This window comes from Pholis gunnellus (genome assembly GCF_910591455.1).
Source record: "Pholis gunnellus genome assembly, chromosome: 6".
NCBI lineage: Eukaryota > Metazoa > Chordata > Actinopteri > Perciformes > Pholidae > Pholis > Pholis gunnellus.
The window spans coordinates 7,216,652-7,237,889 of record NC_136532.1 but is presented as its reverse complement, the minus strand read 5'-3'; the positions used below and the strand labels follow the sequence as shown (position 1 = coordinate 7,237,889).

General features: G+C 41.2%; 1 protein-coding gene across 1 annotated transcript; it reads left to right on the top strand.

The window, feature by feature from the left end:
- Positions 1-221: 221 nt before the first annotated feature.
- On the top strand, positions 222-21,082 carry loxhd1b (lipoxygenase homology PLAT domains 1b; the record flags this gene model as incomplete). Its single annotated transcript, XM_079160502.1, has 43 exons — positions 222-900; positions 1,798-1,912; positions 2,043-2,054; positions 2,345-2,425; positions 2,601-2,785; positions 2,899-2,997; positions 3,137-3,285; positions 4,215-4,338; positions 4,738-4,847; positions 5,149-5,289; positions 5,381-5,516; positions 6,020-6,180; positions 6,265-6,351; positions 6,751-6,886; positions 6,990-7,144; positions 7,669-7,829; positions 7,923-7,999; positions 8,086-8,282; positions 8,768-8,960; positions 9,242-9,402; positions 9,533-9,854; positions 10,171-10,322; positions 11,505-11,638; positions 11,778-11,923; positions 12,108-12,212; positions 12,320-12,448; positions 12,535-12,699; positions 13,832-14,013; positions 14,093-14,209; positions 14,376-14,538; positions 15,378-15,532; positions 15,618-15,827; positions 15,951-16,077; positions 16,502-16,710; positions 16,939-17,124; positions 17,231-17,358; positions 18,086-18,203; positions 18,694-18,871; positions 19,002-19,187; positions 19,685-19,855; positions 19,989-20,121; positions 20,362-20,517; positions 20,602-21,082. 43 exons carry the CDS (start codon positions 222-224, stop codon positions 21,080-21,082), a joined length of 7,212 nt encoding a protein of 2,403 aa, XP_079016628.1.
- Between the last annotated feature and the right edge of the window lie 156 nt (positions 21,083-21,238).

Below are 21,238 nucleotides of genomic sequence, written 5' to 3'. Positions count from 1 at the left end.
TTATCATTTTTAATGAGGTCAAAGCATCTGCTGCCATTGTAGGTCAGGACAACCAGCAGAGAAGGGCTTCCCCAGCAGACTGCCAAGCAGCACTCTGTGGGCTCTGACTCGGACGTGTCCTGCCAGCGGGTCACTCCTCCACAGGCTTGGGTCAGTTTAATCAAGTTTCACAAGAACACACAGGAATCGGTTACCGTTACAAGGTAGTAAATAAATTAAAGATGCCCACAAAAAACAAAAAAGCAAGACAGAGCGCAGACGAGGAAACCAAAGATGTAGGTGACGAGGACTCAGAGGATCAGGAACCAAAGCCCAAGAAGAAAAGCAAGCAAGTGCGTGAGTCAGAGGACGCTGGAAGATTAAAAAACAAGTTTAAAGACAGCGATGAAGACGGATACAATTCTGACACATCAGGGCCAGATGTGAGGAGCACCAAGGAAAAGGGGAGAGCTAAAGAAAAGGTCAAGAAGAAAAAGAAAGCCAAAAAGAAGAGCGGGGATGAGTTGAGCAGTGACTCACAGAATTTGGATAATGAGGACAACATCAATGACTCCAAGAGTAAAAAGAGAGGAGATAAACTACCTGACGTGATTGAGACTACTAAGAAAGGCTCACGGAAGTCCTCGGTCAAAGAGAAGATGGGGGCAAAGGATAAAAAAGCCAAGAAGAACTCGGAGAAAGAGGAGGAACATGCAGCTGGGGAGGAGGAAGAAGGGAAAAAGAAAAAGAAAGAAAAGAAGAAGAAAGGGTCAGTTAAGGGAGATAGTGATGAAGACACCAAGAAGACAAAAGGGAAGAAGAAGAAGATTGAAAATTATGTTGAGATCTATGAGAATGAGCTTCGCAACTATGAGCCAGACAAAGTGGAAAACTACGAGGATGAGTACCACAAAAAGAAAGGTAATAAAACAGTTTTTATCTAGACCTGTAAAATGTACAAAAGGTTACTTGTGGAATTAAAATACTCTTTAGAGAGAACGTGTTATGTCATTAATTCAAGGACAATTTGATGTAAGCTCTGTTTGAGGAAATACTCGGAGGGGAGTTGAATCATTGATTGCAATTACGTGATTATGATTTGCCGTAGCTGTAACGGACCCATGCTTTGGTTTGATGTTCCTAGTAACATTACACTGAGTGAAGTGTATCGCCGCTATGTTTTCTTCAACCTACAGCTATATGACACCTGCCACTTATCTTTACACGTGGTGGTTTCACATGAGGGGTTTAACGGTCCTCTAAAGTTTCTCTTTGACTCTCACTCTTTAAATGTAAAAAACATTCAAGACCCCTCTATGATTATTATATTCTCATTGGAAGAGAGAATGCAGTTGTTTTTTAAAAAGATACTTAAAAAAACCTTAATGTTTGACTCTTTCTACCATGAAAAATTCAAATGTTCTATTCAAATTATTATAAATATCTCTTATTTAAGAGTTTGAGGGTTAATTCAGAGGATAATAATGTTTGCCATTAAAGCAAGAAAAAAAGTATGTGTGTCGCCTCTATTATAGTTAATTTGAGTTAGAAATAATTGTAGAATTCGATGGTCAATTTGAGTCAAATTTTAAGTATTTATTTTGAGTTTGTTTAATTTAAGGGAACTTTTCACATTACCTATCCATTACTAATCTGCACAAAAGACAAAAACGTTAACGTTATATGTTTACTACTAAATCTTACTATCCTGCTGCCCGCACTTTGTAAAACACGTTCTCCTGCTTTATATATATATATACTGTGCATCTGCTTTTGTAAAACGCACCTCCATGTGTATCATGTCACTAAACCCTCCAGTGTATGAGGTGGTGACCATCACTGGCGATGAGCGAGGAGCGGGCACTGATGCCAACGTGTTTGTCACTCTGTTTGGAGACTATGGCATCACTCCCAAAATCCACCTGGCCAGCAAGTAAGTCCTCTTCAAAGATGACAACAAAGATTTCATTTGTATTTATCACGTTTGCCTCAGACCCCATATTTGATTGAGTTAGTTTTTGTGCCTGAACTAAAAATTGTCTTTTGTTTTTTCCCCCCAACAGCACAGAAAAGAAGTATGTATTTCTAAATTCAGTGGTGGTTGTGAAAGAATGGCTGCTGACTGTGTGCTGTGATTTTGGTTTTTAATTGGCATTTGGTTTGCATGACAAGATTTCCCCAAATGTTTGCCAGGTTTTTGTGTTTCATTATTAGTGAATGTGGAATATTTTTATAATTTTTCTAAATGTATTTAACCCTTTTTCCTGTTTTATTCTTTTTTAAATGTTGTAGTTAAGCGTTTGATGAGTGAAAAGATGCTGAAATTCAGGTGGGGTCTCACATATTTACTATTTTGTGATTTCAGGAGTCGCACGGCATTCGAAAGGGGCAAAACTGATGTTTTCAGAATTAGAACTCATAATGTCGGACCTTTGAAAAAGATAAGGTATGTCAGACTCAAGACGTTTCATCCATGACCAAGTCTGTTTTTCAGGATAGCACAGATCAGGTATGGACCTAGGCTAAACACTGCTGGCCTCGGATCAGATTAAAATATATTTGTTTCTTCCCCTGAATTTGAAGAATGAGACTTATTTATCGAGCTTCTTCTGTTGCTTCAGGATCGAGCATGACAACACGGGCCTGAGTGCCAACTGGTTCCTGGACCGAGTGGTGGTGACGGATGTGATCAGGCCTCACCTGAGGTTCTACTTTGCTTGTAACAACTGGTTCAGTAAAGAGGAGGGAGACTGCCTTTATATCAGAGACCTGCTGGGTAGTATGGACCCCATGGACATTCCCAAATGTATGTATACACAGATACGCGTATAAGTATATGTGAAGCACATTAAAATCAGTGTATTACATAATAAATCCTCCAGTGATTAATTAAGTGAATTTTTGGGGGGACTTTTACAGATAATAAGTATATAGTGAGTGTTTTTACTGCTGATGTAAAAGGCAGTGGAACGGATGCAGATGTCTTCATCAATATCTTTGGGGAGTTTGGAAACACAGGTAAATTACAGCACAACAGATAACCTGTGTGCCCACGTAATGAACTTACTTCCAAAGTGAATTCCAGCTGAATTGCAGTTGATTCTCTTCCAGTTTGACATTTATCTCATAGAATTTACAAGCTGTTTTGTTGTTGAAGGTGAAAGGCGACTTGACAATGACAAAAACAACTTTGAAAAGGGCACAGAGGACAAGTTCACCATGGAGGCGCCAAACTTGGGTAAAGTGAGAAAGATCACCATTGGCCATAATAACAAAGGCTCTTCTGCAGGATGGTTTGTGGACAAGGTGAGAAACAGAAATTTAAAATGCGTTGATCAATTGTTAAAACAGAAAACTCAAGAGTAACTCACTTTCACTGGTTACATCATGTGTAACTGAAGGGATTTACAGAACATCTTGAAACAAAACTTTGTGATACTGTCTCACTGTACCTCGTTCTGCTCAGCTCTGCAGAGGTACTTGAGAAATGTGATCCGCTTATTTCCTCTCAGTTTTCTCATCTGAGTCTGGTGTCCATGCTCCTCCAACACATACAATGTGAGATGAGTTCAGTCAAACACACACACACACACACACACCCGGGACACACATGTCGTCACTCTACCCTCAGTGTAAAGGGAGACCATGACCCATTAAGGGATTGCCTTACAGCAAACAGACAGATGAGTCGCTAGATTTGTTGGTGACTGCAGCACAGACTGACACCAAAGATCAGCGGTAATGACAACAGTAGTTAATCATATCCTGTTTAGCACATGTGCTGCCGTTGAAGTTCACATGGATTTGGGAGTAAATAATTGTCATTGCTGCTAAAAAATGCTTCAGCCTATATACAATATGGTATGTTAGTACATTATTTAAGTTGCTTATACTCTTACCTGCAAAGGCAGACTACAATTTAATTTCAGAAGACAAAGCATCAATCAAATGATGTCAGTAATAAAGTATAATGATTATAAACTAAATTAGTAGTAAAATGTAAATAAATATGCAAGGAGATTTTAACCTTTGAATTTACTTATTATTACTTATTATTATTATTATTTAGAAGGATTTATGAATTGTAATTTCAACAAAGCAACCTGTTCTGTCTCTCAAAACGTTCTCTCTAAAAGAAGGTTGTCTTGCTTTACAGTAACATTTCATAACATTGTCTACAACAGACCTCAGTCACATGTTGGCTCTGATTACGTTCTGATTTAATTTCTATACAGGTAGTTGTGGATGATATGGGAAACAAATTAGTGTATGAATTTCCAGTCAGTCGTTGGTTTGCCCTCGATGAGGATGATGGGAAGATCCAGAGAGACATTTTGGTGGGGGGGAGCCAGCCCACAGGTGAGAAATGTGTTCTTGAGCCTGGAATAACAGCCTTATACACTCCTCATGTCAGTTAATGCAATCATGGCAAGGATGAGAATGAACTCAACACTATTTCCTCCAAATTATTTGGATAATTTTGATATAATGATCCGATTGCCTGGTCTAATAAATATTGTATAAAGGATTGTAAGACAATAACATTACTGCTGGAATAGATCATATGCTGTTTCTCTTATTCAGTCCAAAAAGAACAAAGTGTTTTCTTTGTGATCATAATTCTTGGTTCAGACTATCAATGTTTAGATCTATGTTGATCTGGTTCCTGCTCAGCCCCGTAGGGAGTATGGTTGCCATGAACCATAGTGACCCGCTGGCAGATCGTCTGATAGCCTCACATGTAACTCTACCCACCAGGTATTGTGTACAACGTCCAGATCGTGACAGGAAACATCCGAGGTGCTGGGACCAACTCCAAAATCCACATTGTGATGCACGGTTCAAAAGGCATGAAGAACAGTGGCAAGGTGATGAGAAAATAACGTAGACAACTTGTTCTTCGTTTGAAAAAATAATGTCTGCAGCAGTTAGTTTGTATTTGTAAGAAACCGTAGATAAAGACCTTGAACTTAACGTTGTAATGTTTGTTCTGGTAGTAATCCAGACTGGATTTTTTGTTTTAATGGCATTTTTGGTGCTTCATGGTCATCGTTTTTCAGACTGCATTACCCCAAACTGTTGAATTCAGACCACTGAGTATGAATGTGAATGGTACATATGTCGTACAGTGGATAAATCACTGTTTCCCTTCAACGTATTTGTATCCAGGTGTTTTTGGAGGGAGGAAAGTTTGAGCGTGACCTGACAGACATCTTCAATGTTGAGGTATCTGCGCTCCTCAGTCCAATCAGCAGAGTCACCATTGGACACGACAATGACGGAGTCAGTGCTGGGTGGTACTGCGAGAAGGTAAATTGGAACATTCACACGAACATGCAAATATTACAATCTGGCAATTTTCTGTGAGATAATTCAGTTGAATCCCATGTTTCCCCCGTAGGTGGTGGTGTACTGTCCGTTCACAGGGATAGAGCAGACCTTCCCATGCAGCAAATGGCTGGATGAGAAGGAAGGAGATGGGCTGATAGAGAGAGAGCTCTATGAGATGGTCTCACTCAGGCACAAGAGACAGAAGAGTAAGTTGAATGTCAATAATTATGGCTCGTCTGCAGCAGCAGTAAATGCTGTCGTTTTTCACCTTTATATCCTGAAAAACTGAGCGAACATATCTACATTTGCATAATGACTCAGCGGGGAGTCTACCTTCATCTACTTTGTCATTTTAAATAGTTTTTACTATTGCTTGTGAAATGAGCATGTCTTTTAAAGAAAGGTAAATGCTCAGTGCAATTTTGATGTACTATACTTGTTTTCTACTGGTCCACAAACATACACAGCAGAATTTGCTGATATTGCATTAGTTTAATTATTTTCTGTCCACACAAATGTATTTCTTTACTTATACTTATATTCATTCACAATTCACAAGCAAGAGTGACATTTCCGGGGCTCCTCTGAAATGTTGGAAGAGTAGAAGTAGCCAAACTAGCAAGGCTCATGGCCCAAACTACTTCCATCGAATCAGAGTTACTGTGTCGAGAAAACACTTATTAAACTGATTTGATGTGATTCTCCTCAGAGCACCCCTGGTCTTTGTGGATCTGGACATCAGACATACCCGGTGCCGGATCCGATGCAGATATCTCTTTCCAGGTGTACGGAGAAAAGGGCAAAAGCGATGAGATCAGACTGGGCAACAAAACAGACAATTTTGAACAGGGACAAGTGGACAGGTTCATGGTAAGTTCATACCGTACACATTATTCTCAGCAGTTAGATAATGAGGCTTTGTAGGAAACATTTTATCCTGATGTGATCTTACAGGTTGAGTTGCCTGATTTGGGAAAATTGACCAAACTCCGCATCTGGCACGAGAAGAGAAATCCTTTTGCGGGATGGCATCTCAGTAAGGTGAAAATAAAAACTTTTCTAGTAATCTACTGTTAGTAATTCATTCACATGCATTCTAACTAAAATTGGTATGATTCTGTATTAGTTATATAATGCATAAATATGCACAGTTGGTATGCTAGTGAACATGAAAGCAATGATAATAAGATGTATTATCCTCTGTTTGTAACAGATATGGAAAGGCTTTAACAGAGTATCTCAGTTTTATATATTTTATTCAAACACAAGGCAGAAATAGATGATGTGCATACAAAAATGCTGTTTTACATCTCTTATAAATGAAGAAGAGAGTTCAGAGGATTGTTCAGCTTTGAGAGTTCAGTGTTCCAACACTTGAATGAAATGATAATCCAGACACATACCCGGACATTTATTGAAGCTTTGCATTTTTTCAATTAGGCAACTTTGATGAAGACACTAACAAAGGACAAGTATAAGTTTCCTTGTGAGCGCTGGCTGGACACAAATGAAGATGATAACGAGGTTGTGAGGGAGCTACCTGCTACAGGAGACTCCGTCGCTGAGCCGCTGGCCGGTATGTAAATGCACCAGTATTCACCACGAGCAACAGAAATCTGCTTTGCCAAACATAAAGAAGAATATAAACCCGGATTGAATTATGTTGTCCTGTTGGGCAGTGATGAAATACAGAGTAACAGTTTGCACGGGGACTGTCGGCGGCAGCGGCACGGATGCATCTGTTTTTCTAAATTTGATTGGAGACCAGGGGGACACCGGAAATCGACAGCTGGTCAACTGCAAAAACAACGTCAACAAGTATGAGAAAGGAAACGTGGGTACATTCAGTACTTCATTGTTAGACATAAAGCTTTTAGGAATGAAAACCTATTTCTTTGTCCTCTCCTTCTTCATATGCTTCTTAGTTTTTGCTTCTTTCTATTTTAGAACCACACAACAAACGTCCAAACAATCAACAAGCTTTAAACTGATTCCTTTCTCTTACACACACTGGAGCCAATCACTCATCTGTGCGCTCTTAATGAATCAAATGTGCTGCACCTGTAGCATGCTGCTTAATGGTGTGACAAATGTGGGGGGTAAGTTTCTGACTTATAGTGGCCTTCACCCCAATAATCATTCGGCATTAACTTGATGGATTCTGCCCTACCTACAGTATATTTCATCAGAATGTTTTATATGTATGAACTAGACTCTCCTGATGGGAATACAGTTATGTAAACTCTATAAAACCTCTATCTATAGCACGAACACTGGTAACATATATTGAATAAATACAATGTTTTCTATCTGCTGAATATGATGTGACTCTTATTCTTATTTTTTTTGTCCCTGCAGTTGGATGAGTTTATAGTGGAAGCAGTAGCCATTGGGCAGATTCGCAGGGTGAGGATTGGACATGATGGCAAAGGTGGAGGCTGCGGATGGTTCCTTGATAAAGTGATCGTAAGAGAGGAGGGACAGGCTGAGGCCAATGCTGTGGAGTTCCCTTGCAACAGGTGCATTAGTCTCAGTGTGAATACAGAGAAAACGTTGTTACAACCACAGGTGTGTGTGTGTGTATGTGATAGATGAGAGTTTGGTCATTGCAGGTGGCTGGATCGCAACGAGGATGACGGACAGATTGTCAGAGAGTTGGTGCCATTCTCAGATGGACAGCGTCTTTACAGTAAGTTAGAGGAATCTAGAATTTAATTTCAACATTTCTACTTAAACTCCCCTTGATGATTCTGTTTGTGTCTCCGCGTGTGTCAGACGTTGACTATCACATCGCGGTGAAGACAGGTAGCATCGCTGGGAGCAGCTCAGACTCCAACGTGTTCGTCAAGCTCTATGGAGAGAAAGGCGACACCAGTACGATGATGCTGTTGGTCTCTGACAACAACCTGGGGAACTACTTTGAGACGGGTCGCATTGACATCTTCACAGTGGAAACTTTTGATATTGGACAGGTGACACAGTGCAGGCAAAAACATGTGATTTGATGTTGATTGTACTATGAGGAGCTTTAGAATTACTTAATTGAAGGCACACAGTCAAATATTTTGTGGTTCTTTCCATCATAGGGTCACTCACGTTAACAATATATGCTGTCAAAGTGCTTTGGATGAACCACATGATGAATAGTTATTTACATTCAAGGAATTATATTACAGAAGATACCATCATCCGTGGTCTAGATAAGATCCTAACTTTGTACGCTCCCTTTGTAGCCTGCTTTCATAGATATGGTTTTGTAGTATACTGATTTTTCATTAGACCGGGTCCAACCATGATGCTGCATTTGTCAAAGTAAGAGATGAAGAATTGTAGAAAAATGTATAAACGCTTTTGTCCCATTTTATAGTATTTTATTAGCATGTCTTTGTCTGACTGCGTGTAATCCTTTATTTAATAAATGTAGGTATTGTCATCCATTTAATCTTATTCTATCTAGATCAACCGTCTGATGATTGGCCACACCAACGAAGGCATGCGTGCCGGCTGGTTCTTGGACAGTGTTCAGCTTATGGTTCCAGTCCACGGAAAGCAATACATGTTCCCCAGTCACCGCTGGCTGTCTAGGGATGAGGCTGATGGCAAGACAGAGGTGGAGATCTATCCAAGCGAGATCCTTGACATAGAACAGCGTAGGCAACATTCACACAATCTCACACCATAAGAAGAAACATATACGCACACTCACAGCAGATTCATCCTGACATGGTGACATTCTTTGTAATTGATCCTGTATTTCAAGACTTAAAATCCAGGTGTCATTTTAATAAAGATATGAAACATGAGCTTTTTTCATATTCTGCTCTGCTTCAGTCACATTTTCTTCAAATTGCCAACATTTGTGCCGTTATTCTTATATTGGTTTTCCTCTCATTACCACTTCCTTTGACTATTTTAAATATGTTCTTTCCAGTGATTAATTTTGAGGTAACAGTAGTGACTGGAGACGTGACGTTTGCTGGTACCAACGCCAGGGTGTTCATCCAGATCTTCGGGGACAAGGGGAAGACAGAGATCATCATACTCGAAAGCAGATCCAACAACTACGAACGGAACACCACAGAAATATTCAAGGTATCAGAGCTTAGATATCACTCTTTCAGCGGCTCCAAAATGCATCTCACTAGTTAAATCTGAAAGCCAAAGAAAAAAGTTGGTGTCAGGATGTTACATTTTGAGTTAAAACATTGCAACTGTTCCCCAGAAAGAGGCCAAAGATGTGGGGAAGATCTTCAAGATCCGCATCGGTCACGATGGCTCGGGGATCGGATCTGGCTGGTTCCTGGAGACCGTGGACGTCAAACATCTAATCATGGCCTTGGTACCCAAGGAAAAGAAAAAGGAGGACAAGAAAAAGAAGAAGAAAAAGAAAAAAGATGAGGAAGATGTTGACGAGGAGGGAGGAGAGGAGATGCAGGAAGTGGTGCTGACTTACCATTTCCCCTGTTCGCGCTGGCTGGCTGGGGGAAATGAGGACGGCGAGCTGGTGGTGGAGCTGCTGCCTGAGGATGCAGAGGAGCTGGAAGGTACTAAAAAATATATAATAAGCCTGTAAACGGCACAATGGGGAAAATGCATCAGAACTATCTAGTTTATTAAAACGTACAGTAATACCAACCAAATTACTCACCCCGAAATAGTTTAAATATATTCCCACAGCTTGGGGGAGCTGCTATTTATACACAGAGTAATTCAGGAGGGATGAAAAACTATTACAACTGAAGTCACTGTTGCATTCTCTCACACGTTTATATCTTGTATTCGATTTGACACAGTTTCCTGGCCCACATATGCGACAGGTTAAAGAAGTGTTAGTAATTCATCCCTTGTATTGTCGGACAGTCAACACCTATGAAGTGTGCGTCTTCACCGGTGACATGCATGGAGCTGGGACCGACGCCAACGTCTTCATTAACATTTATGGTGAAAACGGAGACACCGGAGAGCGCTGTCTGAAGAACTCTGACAACCTCAACAAATTTGAGCGGCGGCAGGTATGATACACCACTACATTTTAAATCAGCTAAAGATAAAAGTAAGGAATACAATCAATTATATATATTTTTTAAATTCATTATTGCAAACAGAAAAAGATTTCCACTATGATTCATAAAAAAAAATTCAAAAAAACACATTATTTATATTAGGCTGGCTCACATTTTTACAGGTATTATTTAATTGACTTAGATACATGAATCAGCAGCATAAACATATTTCCATCTGATAAGGGCAGAAATATTTGTTTGGGCCTGGATGTCAAATACAAAAGAAAATATTTAAATAGGGTTGTACAGTTTATTTTCCTGGAAGTGTATCCTGCTGACAATTAACCAGCAGCTAGTCAAATACTCGAGGACTTGCACCCAACATGAGCCTTGCACCAAGGTGTGGGTGGGAGTGTATTCTGATAGGAATACAAGCTCTCGTGCAGGTAAGCCAGCTGTGACTGAGAGGAGCTGTGAGCAGTCCTCTGTATCATTGAACCTGTCCTACTTTTACTCATTATTTAATCCAAACCTGTGAATTATTAATCTCTACATTACGCCTGGCTCTGTGGGAACACAAAGCTTGCGTCCGCAGATCAAAAGCAACAATAGCCTTTTGTCATTCAGTGGAGGTAATGTTTGTTTACAAAAACAGCCAGATATTGTATTTATTTCATTATAATGCCTATAATGTTTCGTTTTATTGTTGACACTGTCATAGAGGTGTTCATTCATAGATAATGTTTTAACATTAAGTCCAAAGTAAGTGGTGGGGTTGAACTGGACTGCATCATATTCAAAGGTGTTTCTAACATGCTGCCCCTCAAGTAACAATAATAAAGACACAGACATCCAGTGTCCAATAGGAAGGGTGCTGGATCAAAGAAATGTCCTTCAGAATTAAAACAGATAGACACCAAGTAGCTTCTGTTAGAATTATTTTTATTGCAGTGTAATGTCTCTACAATCCTTCCGACAGTAGCTACTTGGTGTGTGTATATCGGTTTGAATTCTTATATTCTGCCATCCTCATGTGTTTAGATGAGAAACACTTCTCAATATGATTTAATCCAGTACCACCAGTGTAACAATGAACTCAGTAGCTTTTTTTAAAAGCAAAGATACCCCAAAAAATGTTTAAAAGGTGCTGTCTGTAACAGAACAGTATCCCCAGTATGCTGTACTTTGCAGGAGGATGTTTTCATCGTGACAGCTGTTGATCTGGGTCCATTGAAGAAGCTACGAATCCGTCATGACAACAGTGCTTCTTATTCGTCTTGGTACCTGGATCGTGTTGAGATAGTGGACACAAAGGATGATACAACGTAGGTGAAACCAACATGCAGTTTGCGTGGGTTTTGTTCAGCTATTGATTCATCAAGAGGAAATATCTAACTCTACTGTGAGAATATTATTTTCATGTAATTAATAATAGTGATGTAATCATTTGTTTTTCTTCCACAGGTACTATTTCCCTTGTACCCGTTGGCTGGCAGTGGATGAGGACGATGGACAGATAGCAAGAGAGTTGGTTCCTGTGGACGAGGCCTTCATGAGGATGGATGAGGATGAGGAGGGAACAGGCGCAACTCTGGGCCTCGAGCAGAAATGTAACATACTTTTAAAACTGGCTCATGTGTTAGTAGAGGGACAAGATAAAAAGGAGGCCTGCTCCAGTATTTATCAAAGTGCTGGTGAAAACATGCAGGTGTAGACAAGTGGAAAGAGGGACTGTTGTATTAGTGTGAAGATGAAAAGGATTAAATTACTGACTTGTTAAATTTGATCTTACAGCCATGTCCACAACATATACTATCAAAATAAAAACCGGAGAGAAGAAGTATGCTGGAACTGATTCCAACGTCTTTGCCATCCTGTTTGGTGAAAATGACGACACAGGTACAATAACTCAGCAGCATTCTGGCATTCTTGTGGTCGCCCCGTGCTGTATGTTCTAGGCTAAATGATGCCAATCTGAATTTTAAACGTTTTAATGTCACTCACAGGTGTCATCAACCTAAAGGCTTGTAAGAACTATAAGAATAAGTTTGAACAGGGGATGATCAATGAGTTCACCGTGGAGGCGGTGGATTTGGGCGACCTGGAAAAGATTCGAATTGGCCACGACAACTCAGGTGGGGAAAGAAAAGGCTTTACCGACCAAAATTAAGCAGCACACTACATGAAACTGAATAATTTAATACTGTTTTTTCACAATCAGGGGGTTCATCTGGTTGGTTCTTGGACTGGGTCGAGATTGACGCCGCCTCTCAGGGTCAGAGACTACGCTTCCCATGTGGCCGCTGGTTGGATAAAGGGGAGGATGATGGCGTGATTGTGAGGGATCTTTATCCCGCTGAGTTACAGACTGAACTCTACATGCCATGTGAGTGAACAGCTGTGGAAGAAGTACTCAAATCCATTAGTGAAAGTAGCAATGTGCTGATTGAAACATCTTCCTCCAAAAGTGCTTTATGCAAAGTTTTACTGAGATAAAAGTGTGGAAGCATTAGCAGTAAAACATATTTAAAGCACTCTATCTGAAGAAGGGTGCTTGTCGGATCGTTGACTCTTTGATTCTGCCTTTAACAAGTGTCATCATTTCACTGGTAGGCCCGCCCTTTTAAAATTTCACCATGCAACAGTACTCAGCTTCTTGATTTACACGTGAAACAGTCCAAATCACAACACTGCTGTTATAGATGTTTTATTTTCACTTTTAACAAAAACAACATTGCAGATTATATAATATGAGGTCAAAGACTGTACTAAAGTAATGCTCAACACACTCACTGCAATCTTCGTACTTGCTCAAATTAAACTCTCCACTTCGTTCAACACCAGGTTATCATCTAATGAACTGTAATACATTTAAAAAAAATCATACACAAAAAATAAATTTACATTATTACATTATTATGGCATATAAACTTTGCAATTAACAAAGAATTACTCTAACCCCTAATTGTATATTACATAGCAATTACCAATTATCTTATTATGTTAGGGTATAATGTATTTAGCAAATAAGACCTTATTAAAGCAACGACTAACTACAGCAAATGGTGTGTACAGTATGTGAAATATTTCTCTCTAAATTTATGGTGGAATGAAATAAGGTCTAAAGTCTTACAAAATGTAAATGACCAACGTGCTAAAAGGCCCTTTTCACAGCAGCCATTTCCACATGTTATAGCAGGGTCAACACAGGTGTAATTGATTGGTCCCATGATCTTTAGTGTGTCACAACCATTCCAGTGAGGGTGAGCCAGCATGCACAGCAGAGGCCTGGCCCACCTTAATTAACCTGGGCCATGATTAATGTTATTAATTACACCTGTGCTCACCCTGCAGCGAGACGTCAAATGGCTGCTCTGAAAGGGGCCAATACATGGTGTCACAGAGCTCCTATACTCCTATTTCACTTCTCTTACTCTAAGCACATGAAACATATTGTTAAATTATAAACTTACATCCTCCATCTTACTTGTGTAACAAAGCTGTCATCTTCCCCTCAGTTGTGCCTTACGAGATAAAGATATTCACCAGCGATGTGTTTGGTGCGGGAACAGACGCTGATGTGTTCATCGTCTTGTACGGACAGAAGGCAGTGTGCACACAGCAGAAACACCTGTGCGTCAACAAGAGAGAGAGACGTCTTTACTTTGAGAGGAGAGCTGAGGACATGTTTATTGTGGAGGTGAGTGTGTGGATTGTGACGACACATCCTTTTAATGATGGCGACTTCAGCTCTAAACACTGTGTTGTCTCTTTCCCAGCTGGAGGATGTCGGTGAGGTTATTGAAAAAATCAGAATAGGACACGACAACAGCGGCACCAACCCAGGATGGCACCTCGACAGAGTGGAGATCAGACGACAGCTCAGGAAAGGAAAGGTAGTAAAAATCCACTTGACCCTGTGCCCTCATTAAATTAGTAACATTTAATAATGTAACACCTTTTGGCTCACACATCTCTCTGAGTCGGCTATACTTTCCTTCAGTGTCAGGCAGACACCGCTGGGCTCAGTTCACAGATTTCTTTTTTGTTTTTTAATTGTAGGGTTCAGAGACTACCATATTCCCATGCGAGTGCTGGCTGGCCAAGTCTGAAGATGATGGGGAGACGTTGAGGGAGCTGGTCCCCTCAGACATCATCACAGAGAAACTCCTCAGGGATGGGAAGCTGAAAAGGACTGAAGTTGAGGTGGAGGACGCTTTGGAAAGTAGGTTAACCCTGATTTCAGTGGTGGAATATAACTAAATACATTTACTAGAAGTACTGTACTTAAGTATTCATTTCAGCTTTAGACCCTAGTTACTTGAGAGATTAAGATAAAACATATAAAGATAAAATAACCTTATTGGATATGATGCACTGTTGTATATTAAACCAACTAACAATAATAAATTTGGCTGCAAACGTGCCCTCTTGGATGCCCCTAATGTAGATAAAATAATGATAACACGATAAAGTGCCCTCTAGAGTGTCCATCTAGTAAATACAACATGATGAAGTGCCCTCTAGAGTGCCCTTCCAGTGGAGAAAGCGTAATGCAGTGCCATACAGTCTGCCGTACATCTTAGAAAACATTCTGCATCCTGGTTCCTCACCCATTGCAGCCGGTGCCCTTTTGATTGTTTTTGCCCCTACCCCTCAGTCAGCCTGGCTGAGTGGTTAGGGCACATACTACAATCCCATACTCCCATACTACATACTACAATCCCCCGAGCAGCAAGCATGACATTCTCCTACATTCTTCCACACATGTCCTGTCTCTCTCCACTATCACTATCAAAAAAGGCATACAAATTATCTCCTGACTCTGCAGCTCCCCTCAGCTTTATGGAGCTTCATAGTGAGTTTCAGCATATTATTTAGCTTAATTAATGATATACTGCATGAACACACACATACTGTTGGATTGGAAGCTACTCAATTTATTTAAGCAATGAGTGGACATCAGTTCACACCAGAAATGTCTAAATTGTCTTTATTTTCCATACTTCCATACTACATTGTTACGTTAACCTAATTCATATTTCTGTTTTTCTTCCATCACAGCTCACATGTACAGCGTGTCTGTGCGGACAGGTGATATGTTTGGAGCAGGAACTGATGCCAACGTGTTTCTCACCATCTACGGAGACCTGGGAGACACAGGAGAGCGCAAACTCGCCAAATCCGAGAACAACAAGAACAAGTTTGAGAGAGGAGAGGTATGAGAGAAAAGGTGTGAGGAGTGTCACCTCACTGCTGGAGTTTAAAGTTATCAAAATGTGTCATAATGTCTTTGCCTCTTAGGTGGACAAGTTCTCTATTGAGGCTGTGGACTTGGGACAGGTGTTTAAGATCCGTATTCGTCACGACAACTCCATGACAGGGGCCGACTGGTACCTTGACCAGGTTGAGGTGCTGGATTTTGAAACAGAAGAGGTGTACATGTTCCTGTGTGAGCGCTGGCTGTCGAAGAAGAAAGAGGACAAACGCATTGAGAGGATGTTCTTCGTCAAGGTTTGTTAAACTTGGGTTATGGTTAGTACTTTTTTCTTTGTATTTGATTTCCTTTTATCTGCTGCTGCAGTCAAATTAGCTATGCAAAGAAATGAGTAGGACATTTGTTTCATATGGGTTCAGGGGTATGAAGGTGAAAGAAACACTGATCCAAATTCCAAGAAGATGCTTCAAGCCAAACTGGGACTGGACAGAAATGCCAACAAGAAGAAAAAGAAGAAAAAGGTGGCAGCGGTGGAAGAGGGTCCAAGTAAGGCCACACAACTATTCTCTGTGTTTCCCATGATGAGGTTGAAGTATGATGACAACATTGTGCTTTTGCACAATATCTTTGTTATAGAAATTGGCTGCAAGTCGTAGCCCTCTGGAGTAACTCACAATGACAAGACTTGTGCTTTTGCACTGATTAGACAAAAAAGATAGAACAAGTTTATAAGTGAGTTTTAGAGGTGCTGGTAGAGGGATTGTGTCACCCTAAGACAGAGCCAGGGCTAGTTGTTTCGCCTAGTGTTCAGTCTTTATGCTAAGCTAAGCTAACCAGCTTCTGACTATAGCTTTATATTTACTGTACAGACATAAGAGTGGTATTTAACTCTTGGAAAGAAACCAAACGAGCGCTTTTTCCAAAATGTCAAATGTTAATTTTACTATTCCTATTCTTCTCTTCCAACCAGTCATCCCCTATCACTTCACCTTGTCCACTGGGATGGAGCGGGATGCCAGCACTACAGCCAGGGTCTACATCATCATCATCGGACCCAACGACGTGGAGACAGACCGACTGTGGCTCGACCTCCCTGGGGGAAAGAAATCCTTCACAGCTGGCACCATGGAGCACTTTGTGTGTTATGGAACTGACGTCGGAGAGATCAAGAGGGTGGAAGTGAGAATCTAGGACTGTGTCTGTTGCTAAATCTGTGAAACCATCTTCTCTCCGCTGCCTCCCTCAGATGCACCGTGTTAAAAATTTAAATAAAGCCATTCTAGCTCAGCAATAATTCATTCTAGCTGTGCCTTCTGGTACCTACATCAAACAAAATCAAATGATATATAAATTCCCAGTCCTACCTTCCCCCTCTCCTCTCCCTCCTCTCCCTCCTCTCTTCCTCAGCTTGGCCATAACGGTGTCACACCAGAGAGCTGCTGGTTGGTAGATGAGCTGTCGGTTGCCGTGCCAACCAAAGGTATCAAGTACAGCTTTCCATGTAAGTGCTGGCTGGCTAAAGACAGGGGAGACGGTCTGACTGCCAGACTGTTCAATGTGCTGGACTCCAGCATGATCAACATCAACCGCAAAGTGAGTCATAGCACCTAAAATATGAAACCTGGGAAAACGTTAATATGGTGTATAAAAACAGAGTTAGTCTCTTCCTATCTGTATCCTCTATTACTGTATATTTTAGGTCATTTATTCGGTAACAGTTGTCACAGGTGACACTCAGTATGCAGGGGCAGATACCAGCATTTTCCTGACGGTGTTCGGAGCCAATGGGAGCACAGAGGAAATGCTGCTGGCCAAAAATGAGGACAGGTCAGTCCTCCAATTACCCCCTGATTGTATCGATCACTTTTTCTTTCAAGGAATACTCCCTTGTTTTTAGAAAATACACTTGTTCGCAATCTTATCGACACTTAAAGCAGCTTTAATCAACATTCATATAATAACAGTGTATCAAATGACAACGTGATGAAGTGTAGTGATTAAACAATAGAGAATTAATCCTTGAATCTGCAGCTCCCCTCAGCTTTAAAGAGCTTTTTGGTGAGTATCAGTTCATTGCTTGGCTCTCAGTGTAGTTTTCAAACACAGCCCTAGGCAGCTGTTTTCAGCAACAACAAAAAATAATTTAAATCCACCAAACGCTACCTGCTTATCACCAAACAGCAGTTAGCAACTGGCTGGTAAACATACTGGAGCAGATATTTCCCTCAGGAGTTGGCAGAGACGAAAAGCCGAGCTAAAAGAGAGCGGATATTGGGCAAACGTTCATCTGGTGGACAGAAACACGAGTCAAAATGAATGATAATGTTGGTCCACAAATGCTGGATGTGTAAACAGTTCTTGAAAGTTTAAACAAGACTTTTGTACAGATTAAACCAGTAGGTTGTGTGAAATTTAGCCAAGTGGCGTACATACATCTAACTCTGGGCAAAAGGGCATATCAGCATATTTCTAAAGCAATACCTTTTAAGATAACCTTCTTAAATCCAGATGTTTCAAAATGCAACATTGTATGCTGTCTGTTATTTTCATTTAGGTTTGAAAGGGACCAAGAAGACACGTTCAGTTTGGAGATCGATGACATTGCTCCTCTGAAGAAGATCCGAGTTCGGATTGATGGCTCTGGAAGTCGACCTGACTGGTTTCTTGACAGGGTAATGTCAACACTACTAGTATTACTATCTATAGTAGCACCATTTTTGTTCACATCTATCAAAATAGAGTGTGTAATAAAGAAAGATATGAAGGTGTTTTTATAGGTCCTGAGGAGGACTATATGAATACAAGTTATATAAAGCCTCGTGTGGCTATAGAAGGAGCTGTGGAAAGTGATAATGACGACAGTCAACTTCAGTTTGCTCTAAAGACTCCACGTTTGAAGATGAAGGAAATCTGTTGGTGTGGAGATAAAAAGATGTTAGCTTACCAGACCTCTATAGCCCGCTCCACATCTCTGCTTGAGGCTAATCGCTCCAGGCTACATCAGAAAAACTGCTATTTGATATTTTCCTGCAATCATTCAGCCCTGAAGACTACTGTGTTGGACTGTTTCTGTCACATCTGCTGCTGCAACGTAACAGTGATTTTCACCAACAAAACATGTAACTTCAATGGTCAAGGAACGTCTGAATCAAATATTTTTAGATCCTGATGCGGAACCTGAACACAGAGGAGATGTATCTGTTTACCTATGAGAACTGGCTGTCAAAGACAAAAGGGCCGAAGAGGACGAAGGTGTGTGAGCTGGCAGCTGTGGTGGACGAGGAGGAGATGGTGGAGAGAACAACCTACATCATCCAAGTCCAGACTAGTGATGTCGTAGGTGGGTCTCATAAGTTGCTTGTTTCATTTCTGAAACAAAAAGGATGAAGAAGAAAATGTGGTCTTTGGCCTTATAAAGCATTTTATATTTACAAAAATGCTCTTATTCACTAAATGCCTGTTTATTTTAGGTGCCGGCACTGATGCCAATGTGTTTGTGATTGTGTTTGGGGAGTACGGAGACACTGGGTCGCTGCCTCTGAAGGAGAGCACCAACAGGAACAAGTTTGAGCGTAAAATGAAAGATGTGTTCAGATTCTCTGACATGCTGAGTCTGGGCGAACTGTCAAAGGTCCGAGTGTGGCATGATAACAAAGGTGAGGAGGAAAGGAGCGCTGGGTGTCAGAGCAGATCAACAGACAACAACTAGAAGTGTCTTTGTTCTCTAAAACAGCATCGGGGGGAAATGATTTTGATGATTTGTCACAGTGATTTGTTTTTTTCAAGTTTTAAAAGTTTTGTTTGATTACAATATGCTCATTAACTATCGGAAATTGGATGAAGTGCATCTACCCCATTCTGCGTCGTGTGTTTTAACATTAATAGAATATAGTTTTATGGGAAATTCAGTTCGCTTTTTTGCTGAGACTTAGCTGAAAGTTCAATACCCCTTTCAGATATGAGTGGTATCGATCCTCTCATCTTGCTCTCTGCAAGAAAGCAACAAAATGTCAAACTATTCCTTCAGGAGTTTCTCAGCCAATTTGATACATTGTACTGTATGTACCATCAAAACAAATAGATTGTAAAAAGATGAAACAGATAACATGTATGTATTGACCTGATAAAACTATATTGCTCGTGCTGTCAACAGGCCCTGCTCCTGGTTGGCACCTGGAGTACATTGACGTGAAAGATGAGGCCATGGACCAGACCTTTAGGTTCCCCTGCGACCGCTGGTTGGCTAAAAATGAAGACGACAAGCAGATAATGAGGGAGCTGGCCTGTGCCAACAACGACGCTATAGACCTCAGTGACAAAACCAGTTAGTACAAATGGACGTCTGTGGGCATAATTACAAGAATGTCGGAGACGGGCTACTTGCAGCTCCTTACAAGCATTTGCCCGATGTGATATGATCATAGAGCGACAATGTTTGTGTCTCTGCGTTGCCACAGAATATGAAATTGCCACAACAACTGCGAACACAGACGATGCCTCGACCACAGAAAACGCCTGGATTGTGTTGGAAGGAAGGAAAGCTCGTTCCAAGGAGTTTGTTCTGGAGAATAAGAAAAAGAAGTTCTTATGGTAGGTCTTTGTTAAAACCCCATTGTGTGGCCTTACACAATCTCCTCTCTCTCACATGTTTTGTTTTTCTACCCTCTTTTATCTTGTAGCTTCACTTTCTGTTCTCCAAGCCTCTGCTCTCAGGAGAGCTAATCCCATGAGACGCACGAAAGAAAAGCTCTGACAGACCACTGATTTGAACCAATGCTCAGAATTGAACCCTGCACAAGCTAGTCATAACTTCTGTGTGCCCTTTCACAGCGGTGCCACCGACACGTTTGAGTATTCGTCAAAACACGTGGGCGAGATCGCTGGCATCTCCATCGGCCACATAACGAAAGATGGGAAGAAGGTGAAGAATGTAGCCGTCTGGCATGTCATGGAGGTGGTGGTGACAGAACGGGAGCTGGGAAACAAGTAAGCTGAACCTCATACATCCTGCATAATGCTTGTTATATAAAATGTCACGGGGAGTGACTTCAAAACTTCCCTTCTGTTTAGATATTTCTTCCACTGTGATGCACAAATCCCCCTGGCAGCCAAAAAGGACCAATTCCTGACATTTGAGTGCTTCAAGTCCATCGAGAGCTTCGCCAGCAAAGTCCGCAAACTGGTCCCCGTCAAGTACGAAATCATCGTCATCACGGGGGATGTGAAAGGAGCGGGCACGGACGCCAACGTTTTCATCAGTATCTATGGCGCCAACGGTGACTCGGGCAAGCGCCATCTGCGGCAGAAGTTCCGCAACCTTTTCGAGCGAGGGCGAACGGACCGCTTTGTGCTAGAAATGCTGGACCTCGGGGAGCTGCTGAGGGTCAAAGTGGAGCACGACGGCAGCAGCTCCAACTGTGGGTGGTATTTAGAGTGTGTGGAGGTGACCAACACAGCCAACTCAGTGACGACCATCTTCCAGTGTGGAAAGTGGCTGGACACTCATAAGTCCGACGGGCAGATTCAGCGAGTTCTCTACCCCAGATATTAGGAGGATGCATGACACAGAGAGAGGGTGAGCGTTCCTTCAGACGTTTTGCTCTGTGAGGAAAAAGGAAATGAACAGACCTGAATGTACTTTGTCAACTTTTAAAGGAAACACCTTTGTTCTCTTTTTGGTTGTGCCAACTGTTAACGCAGCCCCTCT